At 45.2% G+C, this 17,897-nt stretch overlaps 1 protein-coding gene across 1 annotated transcript in view; it reads left to right on the top strand.

The window, feature by feature from the left end:
* sli (slit guidance ligand) overlaps positions 1-17,897 on the top strand; it is a 545,686-nt gene that overhangs the window by 352,774 nt on the left and 175,015 nt on the right. The window contains 2 exon segments of the mRNA XM_080286150.1: positions 1,262-1,442; positions 15,600-15,744. Coding sequence (XP_080142276.1) covers positions 1,262-1,442; positions 15,600-15,744 — 326 coding nt within the window.

Here is a 17,897-nt window from a genome sequence, read left to right on the forward strand (position 1 = left end):
TAATGCAAATGAATGTGTGAGGAGAATGGTAGATGGGAATTTGGGAAGTAGAAAATTGATGAGGGATAGAAATGGATGGATGTGAGAAGTATGTCTGAAAGAGCATATAGCAAGGGTTTCTTCCCTTTTTTTAACTCAATGGTCAGTGAAATATAAGTACAATATGAGGGCAAATCGAAATGTATCCGACCTTTAGGTGATAAAAGCAAAAAAAAAAAAAAAACAAGCTTATGTATTGAGTTCAGACTACAATCTCCTTCAAAGTATGCCCCTTGGGACTCAACACGCTTAGCCTAGCAGTCCTTCCATTGCCAGAAACATTTTGTTAAGTTAGTTTTGGGGATTGCCAGCAAGATCTTTGTCACATTTGTCTTTATCTCATTTGTTTCCTTAAATCTCAAACCCTTCAGCAGCATCCTCAGTTAAAAAAATAGCCAAAAGCCTGAGGAAGCCATGTCAGGAGAGTAGGGATCCTGTCCGACCTGTGTGGTCCTGTGTATGGCCAAAAAATCTTGGGTGAGTGTGATGAGCATGCTGGAGCTGCCAGTCCTCCACTTTCCACAACTCTCGTATCTTGCAGTGTACTGCATTCCATAGGCAAGGAAGAACTTCCAGGTAGTACTCTTTACTGATGGTTTGGTGTTCTGTTGTGTACTCGTGATGGACAACACCCTGATAGCTGAAAAAAAAATCATCATTTTTTAAAGTGACTGTACCAGTCCATAATTTGTGTAACACCAAAAGCTTCATCGCCAAATGCCTGCTAAATCTTCCTGATGGTTTTAGATTGTATGCCACCAAGTTTTAAAAATATTCATGGAATAGTGTTGCTCAGTTTGCTCCATCATTGTGGCACAAAGCGATTATGTTATGAGCAAGAAGAACACATCCTCAAACACACGCTGCTCATCATTTATTGGGCTGATCAGCAGTTCTTAACATGTTCGAGCATGCGCACAATGATTCGAGGCCATGCTCCAATGAGTTGCATCTCTTTGCTCCGGCTGTTGTATGGAAAAAAAAAATATGGTCGGATACTTTTCGATCAGACCTCATATTATTAGAAATATAAAACATCCACTGAGTCACATCCTTTTGCTCCAGCTGGTATAAGAGAAAAAAAATATGGTCGGATACTTTTGAATCAGACCTCATATTATTAGAAATATAAACAAGTTGCCAGCATTATATGCATAGTAATTACTCCACTGGACATCCTGAAGTACTGTATACATTTTCCTGGATGGTTCCACATGTACAGAGCAATGGGAGCCAACCCTCTCTACTGCGATTGCTCCTTGGCCTGGTTCTCAGACTGGGTGAAGGGAGACTATGTGGAACCTGGCATCGCCCGCTGTGCTGAGCCACCGGCCATGAGGGACAAGTTGGTCCTCACAACACCAACACAAGCCTTCAAATGTGTTTCCAAGGTTCCAGATGAGGTGGGTAGAAGTAGAGTACAATTTTAATTCCCATAGTCCAGATACATACTTTTATTGTACTGTGGCTAATGCCAAACAGTATTATTCAACTTAAGTGAGGTGTCCCCATGCTGTAGCGGTCAAAGGAAGTCCTATTAACTGTTTCTGTACACATTAATAAACCATGGATTATGATGTAAAGGAATCAAGATTTGTTTCATCCTTTGCTTGTGCTGATTGTTTTAGGGAGAAGTTGTAAGAAGGAAAAAAGATAATAGGTGTGAGGGAAAAGAAAGAACTTGCTTATCTAATAAAATTTAATGAATTTAAGAAAATGTTTACTGCATATGTGTGTGCATGCACATGCTTGTTTGTATTCACCTATTTTTATTTTACAGGATTTGAGTTCTATACTCATATTGTCCTGTCTCATCATTTACCACACTTTCATCTGATTGGTTCCACTTAGCTGAGCTTCTGTTTGGAAAACTATATTTTCTTACGTCAGCCAAGCATCCTGGCAGTGTGGTTTTATAACCATGCCCTCTTGTTCTTCCACCATGCCATATGATATAATCATCTCTTGTTAGTCTTTTCAGTATCATGTATACACTTATACAACATTATCATGTTTCCTCTTTCTCTTCTCGTTTGCACTGTAGGTAATTTCAGCCTTTGCAATCTCTCCTTATGCTGCAATTCTCTCAAGTTTGGTATAATTTTAGTAGCCACTCTTTGTACTTTCTCTGATTTTTTTTATATGTGTTTACTGCAGCATATTCTCATCTAGTCATACCATTCTCATTACAAATTTGCTTAGCATAATTTCTATCTATCTATCTATTGCCAGACGCCTCAATCCCGTTTGGGGTGGCCACAAACAAATCGCCTCCAAGTCGCCCTGTCCCCCGCCATCTCACTGCCGTGCTCCCAACTCACACCCCCCTCTCTCATATACCTCTCCACCCCATCCCTCCATCTCATCCTCGGCCTCCCCCTCCCTCTTCCCCCCTCCACCTCACTCACATACACTCTCTTCGTCAGTCTTTCACCCTCCATCCTCTCCACATGGCCAAACCACGTCAGTGTGTTCCTCATAACGCTTCCTATCACATCCACATCCACACCACAACGCTCCTTTATATCCTCATTTGTCACCCTGTCTCTCCATGTGACTCCACAGGCTCCTCTTAAATAACTCATTTCCACTGCTCTCACTCTTGATTTGTGTCCTTCACTTCCATAATTTCACTAATATAATTAAATGCTAACTATATATCCATCCATCTGTCAATAGTTAGACAGTATTCTCCCATACAGGGTGACCCTATATATTTGAGTTAGTTGTTTTACAGGGAAGGGCACTAACCCTCAGCCAACCCACTTGTTGACATCAAGGAATACATATGGGTTGGTTACAGTCATTACTCATTATACGATGGGGTTACGTCAGGTCATACCTTAACCTATAACGAGTTTATCGTTAATCAGGAGATTGAAATACAGTACATTTTAAAAGGGGGGTTATGTCAACTCAGCTTCCTCAGGTTACCTACCCAAGACTGAAACAAAAATGACAACCCAACTTAATCACTCCTGTGTCAGTCCAAGTCGTCTCCAAGACCAAAACCATCATTATCACACCAATACAGGCAGCGTTACTCACGTACAGTAAATCTTTGAAAGAACACAACAATGACACTTGCATAACGTTGGCCTGCTGCTACACGATGTATAGGTCTACCGTAGCACGATTCTTGGCTGAGAGGTGACTATAGGACACACGTGAACAAGTGGAAAAGACAGGGCTTTGAAGGGGTGGCGGGACCGCAACTGAACCAAAACAATGCTCTGCACGCTGGGGCTGCCATCTTGCCTGAGACGAGCGACTGTCGCCTTGGGTGTGCCTGGCGCTTCGTACGAAATTTTCTGAGGGCAATATTGTTATAGCAGGAAATTCATCGTAAAGCGGATTTTGGGGTGGAACTTTTGTGTTATCGTTGCAGCGAATTACCGCATACCGGATCAACATATAATGACAAGTGACTGTATATGGTTACCATCCAGCTTTGTAAATGATTTCCTGACATATGTAACTTGCTATACTTTGGTGATAGAAACTCCGTGTACAAACAGCTAGATAAGGAGTTTATTACAAGCTCACAGTAAAATAGTCTGCCCGTCTTGGCTGCCTGGTAAGAACTGATGCAATAACGCCTTCCTCCCAGGCTTCAGGTCCTGGGAAAGCGTGCTGACCTAGCAAGTTTAGTGGGGGCATGTATGCATTGGGGGGGGACATATATACATCGGGGGTAGACATATTGTGGAGGGGGTACCCTACTCCCCCGGGTAGCTGAGATGGTGTCTCCTGACACCAGGAGTTAAATGGCGTGGGATTATAGTAGTAAGGCAGGACCGGGAGGTTTGTACAAGGGATAAGTATGATACAGGGGCAGTAGGGGAGACATGGCCATGTTGAGGGGAGGGAATTAGAAGGATATATACATATAAGATATACAAGGATTAAGACATAATGGAAATTACACAATAATAGTTCGATACATGATAAACAAGTAGATATGAGAGTTCTATTGGTGTTCTTCATTCATTTTTTTTTTTTTTTTTTTTTTGTATGGTCTGTAGGATACACTGTCACTCAGTAATGCATTAAAGAAATACCATCATTTTCTAGTAGGCAGAGTTCTGTTCACAGTTTGGTTAATTGTCAGATGGCATTGGTAGTCACTGAACGTGAGGGCACTAAGTACGGGGAGTTTCTAAGTCGTGTGTAGGGCGTACTATGCCTGTAGCGACTCGGATTTCCTGGAGTCGACGTTCCATTTTTCTGACACAACAATGCATTGCACAGATGATGAGTAGAAAACCTATGAAAGCGATAACCACAGGGGGAAACACAACTGTTGGATGAACCCATGAACTGCTGAAGGCCAGAGAAAATTGATCCATAATGAAATCACTGTCAGTGAGGAAGGTTAGCATGCGCAAGTTAGGGGAGGTGATGGTAATGTTAGCAGATGGTAGGGTTGAAGGCATGTTGATTGGTTGAAAGATGTCATAGGAGTGTTTACGGACAGCTTGGTGATAGCGAGTGGCGTAAGTGATGATGGACTCTGATTTGATGGTACAATAGTCAGGTGCTTTGTAGAGACCACTAGCGGGGACGGATCGAACGGAAGAACCAGGACACATGATTGTGACAGAGATGGGAACAGGAAAGAAGAAGTACTGGACATGGTTGAGGTGAGCACAGTGGACCGGGTGGTCAGATGCTGGGACAAAAGAACAGGCCGAGTAGATGGAATGGTTGCGAACTAAAGCAGACTCACAGGGTGTAGCACAGCTAGGGAAGATAGCGAAAAGGTGGGCAGCACAGAGACGAGAGGTCGGAGTAAGGGAGGAACATTGCTGGAGGTCTGTGGAAGAAAGGAAAGCAACTGAAAGATGATCATTGGAGGGGAGGAAATATTCTGAAGGAACAGATACTTGTAACAAGGAGTTGTTGTGGCGGAAAGGGAAGGGAATGATGTGGAAAAGGTTAAAGGTTATGGCAGAACGGAGAGGAATATGGATGACGACGTCTGTGGTGAGAAGAGTGGCTTCGAGAACAGGATAATAATATTCAAGGGAGGAGTAGGGGAGGACTGGGGAGAGACCGAAGGTGGAGTGAGCCCATTCCAGGACAGAACTGAGAGCTGAGACAGGTACTAAGTCGGCAGTGACACGTCCATTGATAGCATCGACCAGGATACGAACCAAGGTAGAGTCTTGAGACAGGAGAGAGTCAAAGGCCAGTTGGAGATTATCCATGTTGAGTTTGAGGTAGAAGAACTGAGAGATAACGTTGAGATCTGAAAGGTGGCGTTGTAAGATATCGGTGAAATTGTTTAGAGTGGACGTGACTTCATTGAGTTGGGTCGTGAGCTTCTGTAACATAGTGTGTTGGATTTTAATGACTCGGCGTTGTGATTCTAGGGCTGAAGCGAAATGAGTGAGATCAGATTTGAGGCCAGAAATGTCACGGGCTGTAGCAACGCCAAACAAGCCACTCAGAATCTCACCGCCGAAGTTGAAGAGACCTCGTTTCACATGAGAACGACCAACGGGTGTCTGAATGGAAAATGTGTCATTGAGCACAGTGAATCTGTTACTTATGTATTGCAATTGCCAGGAGAGTGGTAGGAAAAGGTTATAGAGATACTCATTCGGGTTTTGTGTCCCCATGAGGGCCGTGAGATGGGTCCTGAGTCCGTGGAGCTGGTGCGCGTAGGCAGGTAGGGCAATGGCTACGTCAGCCAGGGGCGCAAGATCGTAGCACAGGGAGACCTCGCCTCCTGAGCCGACCAAGGCCCCGGGACGTACTCCACCATTGTTCTGACCTGACCCAGACCCCAGGAGGGTCAGCATTGCCAGCAGGGAGATCGCTAACATCGTACCTAGAAAATCAGGGTAGAGTTAATGGGGGAGGTCGTGAAGAGGTTGATGGGCAGAGCGCAGTTTGGACCGATATTGAGTGGTTGATGAATGAGCAGGTGGAGGTGGAGAGGAAGGAGAGTGAGGGATAGGTGGAGACGAGGTAGACTGAGGGATGCGAGGAGGGGAAGAGGGGGCAGGAGGTTGTGTAAGTGACTCTTCCAACACGAGGCCACGCGGTGCTCGCTTTAAGTCATCGACGTGGACCCATCTGGTGTCTCTAGTGGACAGGTCCTGGAGGTGAAATTTGTTGCCTTGTTGAGTGAGTACGCGGTGGGGCCCTGTAAATTTGTCATCCAACTTAGAGGAACGCGTATGGGAATGAGCAAAGACAAGATCGCCTACATTGATAGTGATAGGAGAGGCGGACTTATGTTGGCGCTGCAGCATGTCCTCCTGAGAGGAAGCCAAAGTGGATTGGACATACTGGTGGGTCGTCTGGAAGTTGGCCAATTTTAGTTTAACATAATCATCCATGTTGTAGATGGGTTCTGGCTTTGAGGATAAGAGAGAGTTTGGGAGGTCCTTGTCAAAACCAAAGAGGACGAAGAAGGGAGATTCAGCAATGGATGCATTGATGGAGCTATTGATTGAGGATGCCACTTGGGGAATCCAGTCATCCCAGGACGAACTATGGGAGCCTAGATGTCTAAGGCACTCTAAGATTTTTCTGTTGTGGCGTTCTACAAGACCATTGGAAGCCGGATGGTTAGGCACGACATTGCACTTACTGATATGAAAGCGGCAACAGATCTCATCGAGAAGGCTATTGTTGAACTCTGTACCGTTGTCAGTAAGAATGGTATGAGGGGTACTGAACGGGCAAATTACGTGATCTACAAAGGCACGTGCAACGCTCTTCGCGGTCTTGTCGGAGAGGGGTACGAGGACACAGTAGCGGGAGAAGTGGTCGACTGCTACGAACAAGTATTCAGCGCCAGATTCTGTGAGAGGTAGTTTTAAGAGATCGATTGAGACAGTTTCCCATGGTCGTGAAGGGATTGGGTATTGTAAGAGAGGTGCCGGTAAGCCGGTTGACCCTTTGTGGCGGTGGCAGGAGAGGCAAGAGTCACAGTGGGCATTGATATCGCGGCGAATGGTTGGCCAATAGTATTTGTGACGTGCTTGGCGCAAGCATCGGTCTTTACCTGGATGGGAAGCTTGAGGAGTATTATGAACAATATGAAGAACCTTTGGTATCAGGGCAGTGGGGACAACAAGTTGGCGTACTTCGCGATTGGGCATATCTTTGCCTGTTAGCAGTGTTTTCCGGTACAAGAGATCATCATCTAGCATGAACTCATCTAGTGATACTGGCAGAATAGGTAAGGTTGAGGCATTGCCAGATTCTAGGAAATAAATGACTTTGGACCAAATAGGGTCTTGGCGCTGAAAGTTTCGAACAACTTCTGACGTTAGTGTAGTGTTTTCAGTTATTTCGGGCTGCAGTGACGTTATAGCTGCTGCTACGTGACGTGAGAGTGCGTCTGCGACTACATTCAACTTGCCTGGTACATATTGAAAAGTGGGATTAAAGTCCTGGATGATGACAGACCATCTAGCTAACCTACCTGTTAGGTTGCGGTTCTTCAACAAATCACATAGTGGAAGGTGGTCTGTTTGGATATGCACTGGATAACCATAGACTATATCTCTGAAATGTTTCAAGGACCAGATTACCGCTAGCGCTTCGAGATCTGTGACACTGTAGTTACGTTCAGCGGTTGTAAGGGTGCGACTAGCATACGCTATTACGCGCTTCCTTGATGCTTCATCGAGTTGCATCAAAACGGCACCAAGTCCAGTGCCTGAGGCGTCTGTGCAGAGAAGGAAGGGTGTGGTATAATCAGAGAACGCTAGAACAGGGGCATTTACAAGAGCTGTCTTTAGCTTTTGGAAGGCCTGTGACTGGTCGTTAGTCCAAACAAAGGGCACATTCTGCTTGAGTAAGTGGGTAAGAGGAGCAGCGATCTTTGCATAATCCCGTATGAATCGACGATAATAGCCACTGAGGCCCAGGAAACTTCGTACAGCGTCGGTAGTGGTAGGTTCTGGGAAGTTAATAATCGCCTTAGTTTTATCCTCATTAGTATGAATGCCTTGTGCATCTTCGACATGGCCTAGGAATTTGATTTTCTTTCGCAGGAAGTCATATTTACTGAGATTGATTTTCAGGCCTGTGAGCTGGAGGCATTGAAAGACTTGCTGGAGTTTGGTAAAATGATCAGGGATGGATTTACTCACAACAATGATATCATCTAGGTAAGCAAAAAGAGAGTGTCCCATCATACCGCTGAAGGCTGATGGATAAGTCGCATGAACACGGAAGGAGCATATCTCAGACCAAAAAGGAGTCTCTTAAACTGAAAATGTCCGGAAGGGGTGCTAAAGGCTGTAACTGGGCGAGAGGATTCTTCCATTTCGACCTGCCAGTACCCGCTGAGGAGGTCTAAAGATGAAAAGACTACGTTATTTTCACCAAGGGATTCTAGCAAATCAGTGAGGACGGGTAACGGGAAACGGTCTGGAACGGTGACAGAATTGACCTTACGATAGTCGACTACTGGTCTAAAGTTGCCGTCCTTCTTTGGTATTAAGAAAAGTGGGCTATTCCATGGACTGACGGAGGGTTCAATAATGTCTTGGTCTAACATGTTCTGTACCATTTGATCTGTCTGCTTTCTCTGGCTGTGAGGAAATCGATACGCTGGTATGTAAATCGGCTGAGTTCCTGGTAGTAGTTCAATCGTATGTTTGACAAGGTCTGTTCTACCCATCGGTTCACCAGGTAAGGCAATCACGTTTCTGTACGAGGTCAGAAGGTCGAGGAGTTGAGGCGTATTTTCTGGGAAATCTGTGCAAGTGAGATGTGAGAGCATATCGGGTGAATATGTCGGCGCAGATTCCGTAGAGTTAATAGTACATACACCGATTGGCGTACTATCATCAGTCTGAATAGTAGGAATTGAGGAATCCTGGCACACCTTTACGGCCGCTGGGTATACTAGGAAGTCTCCAATCTTTACACCACTTTTAAGTTTTAGTGGAGCATTTGTAACACTGAGCAAGTACAGGTAGCATAAACTGTCCTCTAAGACTGTACACCACGCTGACTCATAAGTCAAGCCATTCACACAACACGTCTCAGGTAGTGTTAGTACATCCACTCCTTCTTTCGCACCGGCAACACAAACAGAGACTTTGGTGAACTCATGCGGTAACAAAATTGTGCACGTAGAACTCATGCGGTAACAAAATTGTGCACGTATTCGTTACTGCACGTTTCATCTCATTGCGTGTTGGAGAAGATCATTCAGACTGTGTGAGGTAGGTAACTGAGACATGTCTGAGTCAGTGATAGTGTTGTCAGGAGAGGAGGTAAGAGCCATGTTCGAAGGCTGAGATGATGTATCAGGAGACATTGAGGAATTGATGTCCTTGCTCGCAGTCAGTAAAGGAATGATCTCTGTATCCTCAGATGATGATAGTGGTGGTTTGGGCTGGGTTGGACTTTTTGGTAGTGATAGGGACAGAGGTAATTGAAGGACTGATTTGATCGTAAGAACAGGACGGGGACATTCCATAGTGCAAACCGGGAATCCAGAAATGTCTGTACTACCACAAGCAGGTAATAATGCAATGGAGTGTTGTGCCATGGTGGAGAAACCAATAAGGGCATCTGCGGGATACTGCAAGTCATTAGTGACATGAAATTCAATGGGGATAGGGGGCAAATCTCTGTGGAGTTTGACTTCAAGGGTGATTCTTCCCTTAACCTTAAACTCTGAGCCGTCGACACCACGTAGGCGAATGTCTGGTGGTTCTAGGAAACTGACGTGGTTGTGATGTCGATGAATAATTTGTAAGGAATTTTCGGAGATGAGATTTACCATAGATCCTGTGTCCAAGAAGAATGACGGTATGTCATGACTGCTTCCGAGAATGACTAAACCCGAGGATGTTATGGGACCTACGTGGCGGATGGGGAGTTGGGTGTCTGGTTCTACGTGATATTGGTCCGATATGGGGGCGGTGTTTCTCCCGACTGTTGGCGGTTGAGGTAACAACATTCCTCAGTGGTGTGAGTCGTGCTTGATTTGTGGTATTTGCAGTGTGGACGACGTGAGCGGGAAGGCGTACGCTGTCTGGTTTGGGAGCGAGGACGTCTGTATGTACAGTCGCAACTGGATGCTCGATGTCCAGGATGACCACAGTACCAGCAAAGAATCAAAGATTGTCTGGTCTGTCGGGCGCTAGATTGATCACGATCTGCGGTAGGAGAACGATGTGTGGCAGGTCTGCCGCGTGTGGTGGGACTGGAGCGAGATTGGTCTGGGGTAGTGGAGGTGTGACAGACTGAGGAGGCCAAGGGTTGGGTGGTGCCCTGACGCGTGTAGTTCGAACCTGTTCTTTCATGAATGGCTTTAGTGACCTGAATAATTTTATCTCCTGGATTGAAACCGATTTCCAAGGCTAGCTCTCGCTGTTTAGGAGTAAGCCAGTGAAGGAATCTCAGGTAACCAATTAAGTCAGCAAAGTTGGTGAGTGAAAGCATTGGAACGCCATTCTTGTCTTCTAACCATTTCGTGCCTACCAGTAATTGGAGCATCTCGCTACTAGTTGCTTTCATGGCGGCAGCAGCTTCGCGGAGCTTGGCATATTGCGCTGGGACTCGCAAGTCCTCATCTAGTTGGTTTAGGAGATTAATGAATCCCATGAGAGATGCGGTATTTGAATGCTGGCAACAAAGACTGATGAGTTCCGTACGAAAATCAGCAAAGGTACGAATGCTATCGAAATGTCCTGCACGGATCGCGGATCCGATGTCCGATTTGCTGTGGTGCAAGCGACCTAGGAGGTAGGCCACATTGAGCGATTCATCGGTTATTTGTCTATTGTGGATTTCTGTTTCGACTTCTCTGAGGAAATCATAGACAGACCAAGTTGGGTCCTGGCCGGTAAATTTGGGACAATTGGGATTGTCGAGATAGATAGACTGTGGAGGGTTGGCCATGGCTGGAAGTGCAGAAGTGGCAGCAGGAGAGGTGTGGGAGAGAGAGAAGGTAGTGGCAGTTAAGGGCGAGCAAGACGGGGTATGAAGGGAGGCAGGAGAGGGAACGACAGGGGAAGGAGTAGAGGAAGAAGAAGGGAGTGTAGAGGCAGGAGTAGAGGAGGAGGTATCTGGATTTACGAGTGTAGGATGGGTAGTAAGTGATTCTGCGGGAAGTGAAACAGGAGTCTCAGGTACAGGGCGGTGGTACTCTTTGCCACTTCGTAAATGAGTGATTGTGTTAGAGTCGGCAGACGGGGTAGGATCAGGTGATGTTTCCGAGTCAAGAGGGCTGGTATTAATCGGTTGACGTGGAAAGTATGACATTTAATGCGGCAATGGAAAATGAAAGGATGAAGATGGATACGTAGGTGGAAATGTATAAATAAAAATGAGAGAATGGAATACACGAGTAGGCGTGAAAATGAATGAAGGTGCGGGGATGGATGGTTTAAATAAAAGGCGAAGGATGAGATGGATTATAAATAACGTAGGTGAAGATGAAAACGGGGTAATGGAAATGAGATGGAATATTTACAATATCCAATCTGTAGAGAAAATCGAGGATAATCTCTATAGAAAGGAAAGATATACTATAGTTACACAGTAGAAATGGGAGTGTTGAGATGTATGACGTGCAGGGGTGGCTGGGCGTAGCTGGGCTGGAGCGGGGCTGAGCGGGGCGAGGCAGGGCGGCGGTGGAGAGACAGCTGGGCGGAGAGGAGAAGAGACGCCACGATTAATCACCGGCAGGGAGTGGCGGTCTTAGGAGGCGCACGTAATGCAGACCAGATGTGGCGGTGGCGGGGCCGGTGATGGGTGGTGAGGGCAGATGTTGGTTCAAGGCATGTGTAGAGCTGTTGAGTTGCAAATGCAGAGAATGGTGATGGGCAGGCAGTGGGCAGACAGTGATAAGTGGCACAGTGGGGGCAGGAGTTATGATGAGTTCGGAACAGGTGCTGGGAACAGGTGCAACAGGTGTGTAGGTCGGCGACGGTGACACGTGCGGTCAGGAACAAGGCGTGTGGGTGGGATTGTTTGAGAGGTGAACATCGGTGAGAAAAAGTGTACACATGGAAAGCACAGCCAGGGATTACACCACTAGAGGCACTGAGGAGGTGCGAGGCTGGGAGATGCGAGACGTCGTGTATCTTGTGATGTCACTAAAAATCGGTGGAGGCGGTCAGAATCTGATGGTTCAAAACACCGCTGCTACCAAATGTAACTTGCTATACTTTGGTGATAGAAACTCCGTGTACAAACAGCTAGATAAGGAGTTTATTACAAGCTCACAGTAAAATAGTCTGCCCGTCTTGGCTGCCTGCTAAGAACTGGTGCAATAACGCCTTCCTCCTAGGCTTCAGGTCCTGGGAAAGCGTGCTGACCTAGCAAGTTTAGTGGGGGCATGTATGCATTGGGGGGGGACATATATACATCGGGGGTAGACATATTGTGGAGGGGGTACACATACAGGAAACCATTAGGCTTGTCACTCAGTGTAAAGCCACCTAAAAAGGAAAGGAGAGTAATAAAAAGTGACAGAAAAGATGGGAGAAATAAGAAGAGAGGAGGGCAGAGACAGAAAAAGAATGATAGAGGTGAAGGAAGAAGTAGGCAGCACTTCATCAAGTGAGTGGATGATGGTCACCATCATCTATGAAAATTTATATTAATTTTGTTAAAAGATTACCAGTATATGCTCTGCTGGTTATCTTTTTTATATGCTTCTCTGGTGGTAATCCCTGCTGTATTATTACACCCAGATCTTTCTCATGTGTTGTCTTGGCAATGTCTTCTATCCCCATTGTATAGTCCCATTTGGTCTATTCTTGCTTACATCCATCTCAGTCACATGACAATTATGAATGTTGAATTCAACCTTCCATTCCTGTTTCCATCTGTATAATTGATCCAGGTCCTCTTTGCATCTCCCGGCAGTGTGTCTCATGTACATTTTGTTGCATAATTTTTGAATCATCAACAAACATTTGTACACTACTGAACTTCATTTGGCGTATCATTTACACATACTAGGAACATTATGGGTGCCAAAACTACCCTATGGGGCACAACACTTATTACTCTTTTCTGTAATGAAAACTTAGCACTAATCATAGTTCTCATTTGTTTGCCAGTAAGGTAATTTCTCATCCCTCACAATAAATCACCTTCACTATCACCAATAATTTTTAATTTCCAAATGAACCTCTTATATGGTACTTCATCAAATGGTTTCTTGACTTCAAATAAATGCAATCTACCTACCTATACCTCTCCTGCATCACATTAACAACATTATTATTAGAACTCAGTTTATGACACATGATGTACCTTTTCTAAAGCCAAACTGAATTGAGAAAATTAAATATTTTTCTCTTGAGAGAGAGAGAGAGAGAGAGAGAGAGAGAGCGCGAGAGAGTGCGAGTGCATGCATGTGCATACGATACTGTATTTGTATTTGCTTGGGAATGCATGCCCAGTACACACTCATTCTAGTATGTATAAGATCCTTTTGAGATTTCTCATAATCCACCTTACTGTAGTGTTATTAACATCCATGGGAAGTCTGCTGCATATGGAACATATCTTGTGTGAGAAAAACTTTTCGTGTATGATGTGGTTAGTCTTTTCAGTGTTCTTACGTTTTTACTTATTCTTTCCACGTTTCCAGATCACCTTTGCCCCATCATTTCATTTTTGAAGGCTCCAGCATGCTTGCATGCGTCGGCCTTAGTCACATAATGGCGGCTCTCCATGCTGCTCGATATCTGGCAGTCCCCCTGTTCAGTCCCTTAACCCTGGGGTCACACTTAATGACCTCGTCCCAGGTCTTTTTTGGTCCTCCCCTCGCAGCCCCACCCTTAATGTTAATGCTTCTCACTGTCTGCACCCAATTATCATCCCGCATCCTCTCCACATGCCCAAACCACCTCAATCTACCTTTCCTCATCACAACACCAATACACTCCAGTTCCATCTTACCTCTCATCTCCTCCATCATAAACCTACCTCCCCCAGGCCTTGCACTCAGGAATGTACTGCACATCCACCTAATCATTATCATTTTTGTACGTTAGAGCCTGTGAATATCCATTTCCTTTACTGCCCAGGTCTCACTGCCGTACAGTATTACACTCCTAAAACATGCAGCATACAAAGATCCCTTAGCACCTAGGGAGAGCCCTCTCAATGTCAGGAGAGGCAACAGCTCACTGAACTGCTTCCCATCCAACCACTCCTCACTCTAGCCACAAATCTAGCTCCGGCCCACCTCCAGCACATAACATGTCCCCCAAATAACAGAACTCTTCCACACACTCAAGAGATTCACCAGCAAGTTCAATCTTTTCACGCCTGACAATCTCCACCTGCTCTCCCTTACACACAGCACACATGAAATCAGTGTTATCTTGCAGTCTACTTCTAATACCACTACATCTCCCATGCACCCACTTATCATGAACACTGCACAAGATAGAATTAATTCCCACTCCCTTGTGGCAAATTGCACATGGCCACTCTCCCTCTTCTTTGACAGTACTGCCACCAGCCCTAGATATCATCACTTTTGTTTTATCTGCATTTACTCTTAAGCCCTTGTGCCCCATACCATCTTTTCACTTCCTAAATCTTTCCTCCACCTCCCTTTCATTCTCTGCAATCAACACCAAATCATCAGCATACAGCATCTTCTGCGGAAGTCCATTTCTGAAGTCACGTGAGAGGGCATCAAGTACAATGATAAACTACAAGGGACTCAAAACTGACCCTGATGCACACCAGCATTCATGGAAGTCTCACTGCTCAAATCTCCATTCACTCTTACCTGGGTGCGATCACCAACATACATGGCCATAACCACCCTATCCAGCCACCCCTTGATCCCAAGGTTTCTCATTGCCCACTTCACCACTTCTCTAGGGACTCTGTCAAAGGCCTTCTCCAAATCAACAAAAACAAAGTACAGTTCCCCCCCCCCTTTTTTTTTTTCCATATATTTTTCCTGAAGCCGTCAAACAATGAATTTGGCTTCAGTGGTTCCCCTCCCTGGCATAAACTCAAACTGCATCTCATCAATATTCACTCTTTCTCTAATCATACCTTCTAGAACTCTCTCCATTACCTTCAATATCTGATCTAAAAACTTTATACATCTATAATATCCCCTTTCCAGGGCCTCACCCTTCCCCTTGTACACCTTTACAATTACACTATTCAGCCAGTCATCCTGGACAACACAGTCATATATAATTATATTTATCAGATCAGTAACTAACCACACTCCTATATCTCCTGAGGTCTTCAACATTTCAGCAGTCAACCCAGGCACACCTGCTGCCTCCCCCACCTGCATCCTACCTATTGCCTCTTTCACAGTAGCAGTGTCAATAAAAGGTCAAGGGCCGAACACTGGATCTGCTGGTTCCAAACCTTCCCTGTCCCAGTCAGACTCCTCATTCAGCAACTGGCTATAATGCTTTCTCCATGCTTCCTTAATATCCCCACTGTTCACCACAACCCTTCCTTCATCATTCTTCACACACTGCTCACCTATGGGTGAAAAAAGTAGGTTAGTGATGATGATGACGATGATGATAATGATGAGGATGGTGACATTTCATATTTTAACTGTACAGGTTCTTGCCAAATGTGACCTGTGCTATACCCACCCGTGTGAAAATGGTGCCACCTGCCGCTCGTTGGCCAACCGCAGTTATGAGTGTGATTGTGCACCAGCCTTCTATGGACCCAACTGTCAGTACAAGATTGATGCATGCTATGGTATGTATCAAATGATTGTGTTGTTTCTCTGTCAGATATTATACTTAATTTCATGCATGGATTTAATGAGGTCAGTAATCCCTTTAATATCCGGACGCCCAATAACCAGACTCCACAATGTCTGGACATTTTGGGACCAGGCCTTCGGAACCCAAAAATGGCCAGGAAAAAAAAAAAAAATCCAACTGCACTTTGAACATGGTGTGGGCGCTGAACAGCTATGTTTACGCTCGGCAGCCATGGCCCCTTGCTTCCTCTCCTCCCCAGTTACCGCCTGACTACCATCCTGACTAGACGCTCATTGCAATGGATGCTGCACGTGCTTGTTTTTGTGAATAAACATTGACTGAACTGCAATACCTCACCACTAGACCACATGGGAATTTACAGTGTTGTGAAATATTAAGAAATTAGAATTCAGAGTGCAAAGGATTAAGTGCAGAGTGCAAACTAGTGGTTGAAACTGGCATGGCGCAGGTAAGAACAGAATGTGCAGTGTTAAGCCATTATAACTCACAGTGCAAAGGATTAAGTGCAGCACAACACTGGATTACTGTATGTGCTTCAAGAGCATTTTCACTACTGCTAGAGCCTTAGAGGAGGCAAGTTAATCTTCGTAACGGCCACGGACATGTTGTAAGTACCCTTAACACTGCTAAATATTTTCCATACTCACTTCTGATTCCTCGTTCTCTGGTTCCTTTTCATTTATTTCATGCTTTCTGTCTGTTATTTGTGTGAATAGGGTCTAAAATAGGTGCCATGCATGTCCAGTAGGGAGCTATTTAGTTGGCTTTCAAGGCTAGTCTGGGTTAGGGTCCATATGTCCCAGTCCAGGAGGCAGGGTTCCAGTATCTGGACAATCCAACTTCCCGGACATGCCTTTGCTGTATTACATCAGATATTGGAGGGATTACTGTAATTCATATTGTAATTTTGTCTATGTATCCCTCTCCTAAGTTCTCCACATCTTGTCAAGTACAAATTATTGCAGTAGCAGTTTGTAGTCTTTGAGGGTATGACAGAATAGAAATTTGTAGTACATACTTTTTTGTAGTTTAACTGCTTAACATACTGTGGAGTAAGAGATTATGTACAGTTCTGTGCTGCAGTTTATCATGTAGCATGTGTGACTTCATATTCCAGGTTGGACAGCCAGTAATAAAAATGACTGAAACCTTAGGATTTAGTGGAACAGAGAAGGAGTCATCTATCTATCTATCTATTGCCAGACGCCTCAATCCCATTTGGGGTGGTCACAAACAAAACGCCTCCAAGTCACCCTGTCCCCCGCCATTTCACTGCCCTGCTCCCAACTCACACCCCCCTCTCTCATATACCTCTCCACCCCATCCCTCCATCTCATCCTCGGCCTCCCCCTCCCTCTTCCCCCCTCCACCTCACTCACATACACTCTCTTCGTCAGTCTTTCACCTTCCATCCTCTCCACATGGCCAAACCACCTCAGTGTGTTCCTCATAATGCATCCTATCACATCCACATCCACACCACAACGCTCCTTTATATCCTCATTCGTCAGCCTGTCTCTCCATGTGACTCCACAGGCACCTCTTAAATAACTCATTTCCACTGCTCTCACTCTTGACTTGTGTCTTTCCAACAACGTCCAAGCTTCACTTCCGTACGTTAGAGTTGGTATCACAATACTGTCATGTAGTAACTTTTTCACTTCCATGCTCACTTCCCTGTTTCTTATCACTGCTTTCAAAGAACCAGCAACCTTTCTTCCCTGCTGTACCCTTTCACGCACTTCACCCTCCAAACCTCCATCCTTACTCATCACACTACCCAAGTACTTAAACATACTCACATTTTCCAATTCCTCACCATCCACCCTCACTGTACATTCACTGACTTCACCTCTCTCAAAGACTATCACTTTACTTCCCTACATTCACTTTTAGATTCCGTTTCTTACACACTCTCCCAAACTCATCCACCAAGCCTTGCAGCTCCCCTTCGTCTTCACTCAACAACACAGTATCATCTGCAAACAACAGTACAGGGAGTTTCCAAACACTATCCTCTCTCACCAGGGCCACTCCAACATCCACTACCCTATCTTGTACCTTTTTTATTACCCCATCCATGTACAGATTGAACAGCCATGGAGACATGACACATCCCTGTTT

The sequence above is a fragment of the Coenobita brevimanus genome, chromosome 110 (genome assembly GCF_032717465.1).
Source record: "Coenobita brevimanus isolate Jiangsu-jjx chromosome 110, ASM3271746v2, whole genome shotgun sequence".
Classification (NCBI taxonomy): Eukaryota; Metazoa; Arthropoda; class Malacostraca; order Decapoda; family Coenobitidae; genus Coenobita; species Coenobita brevimanus.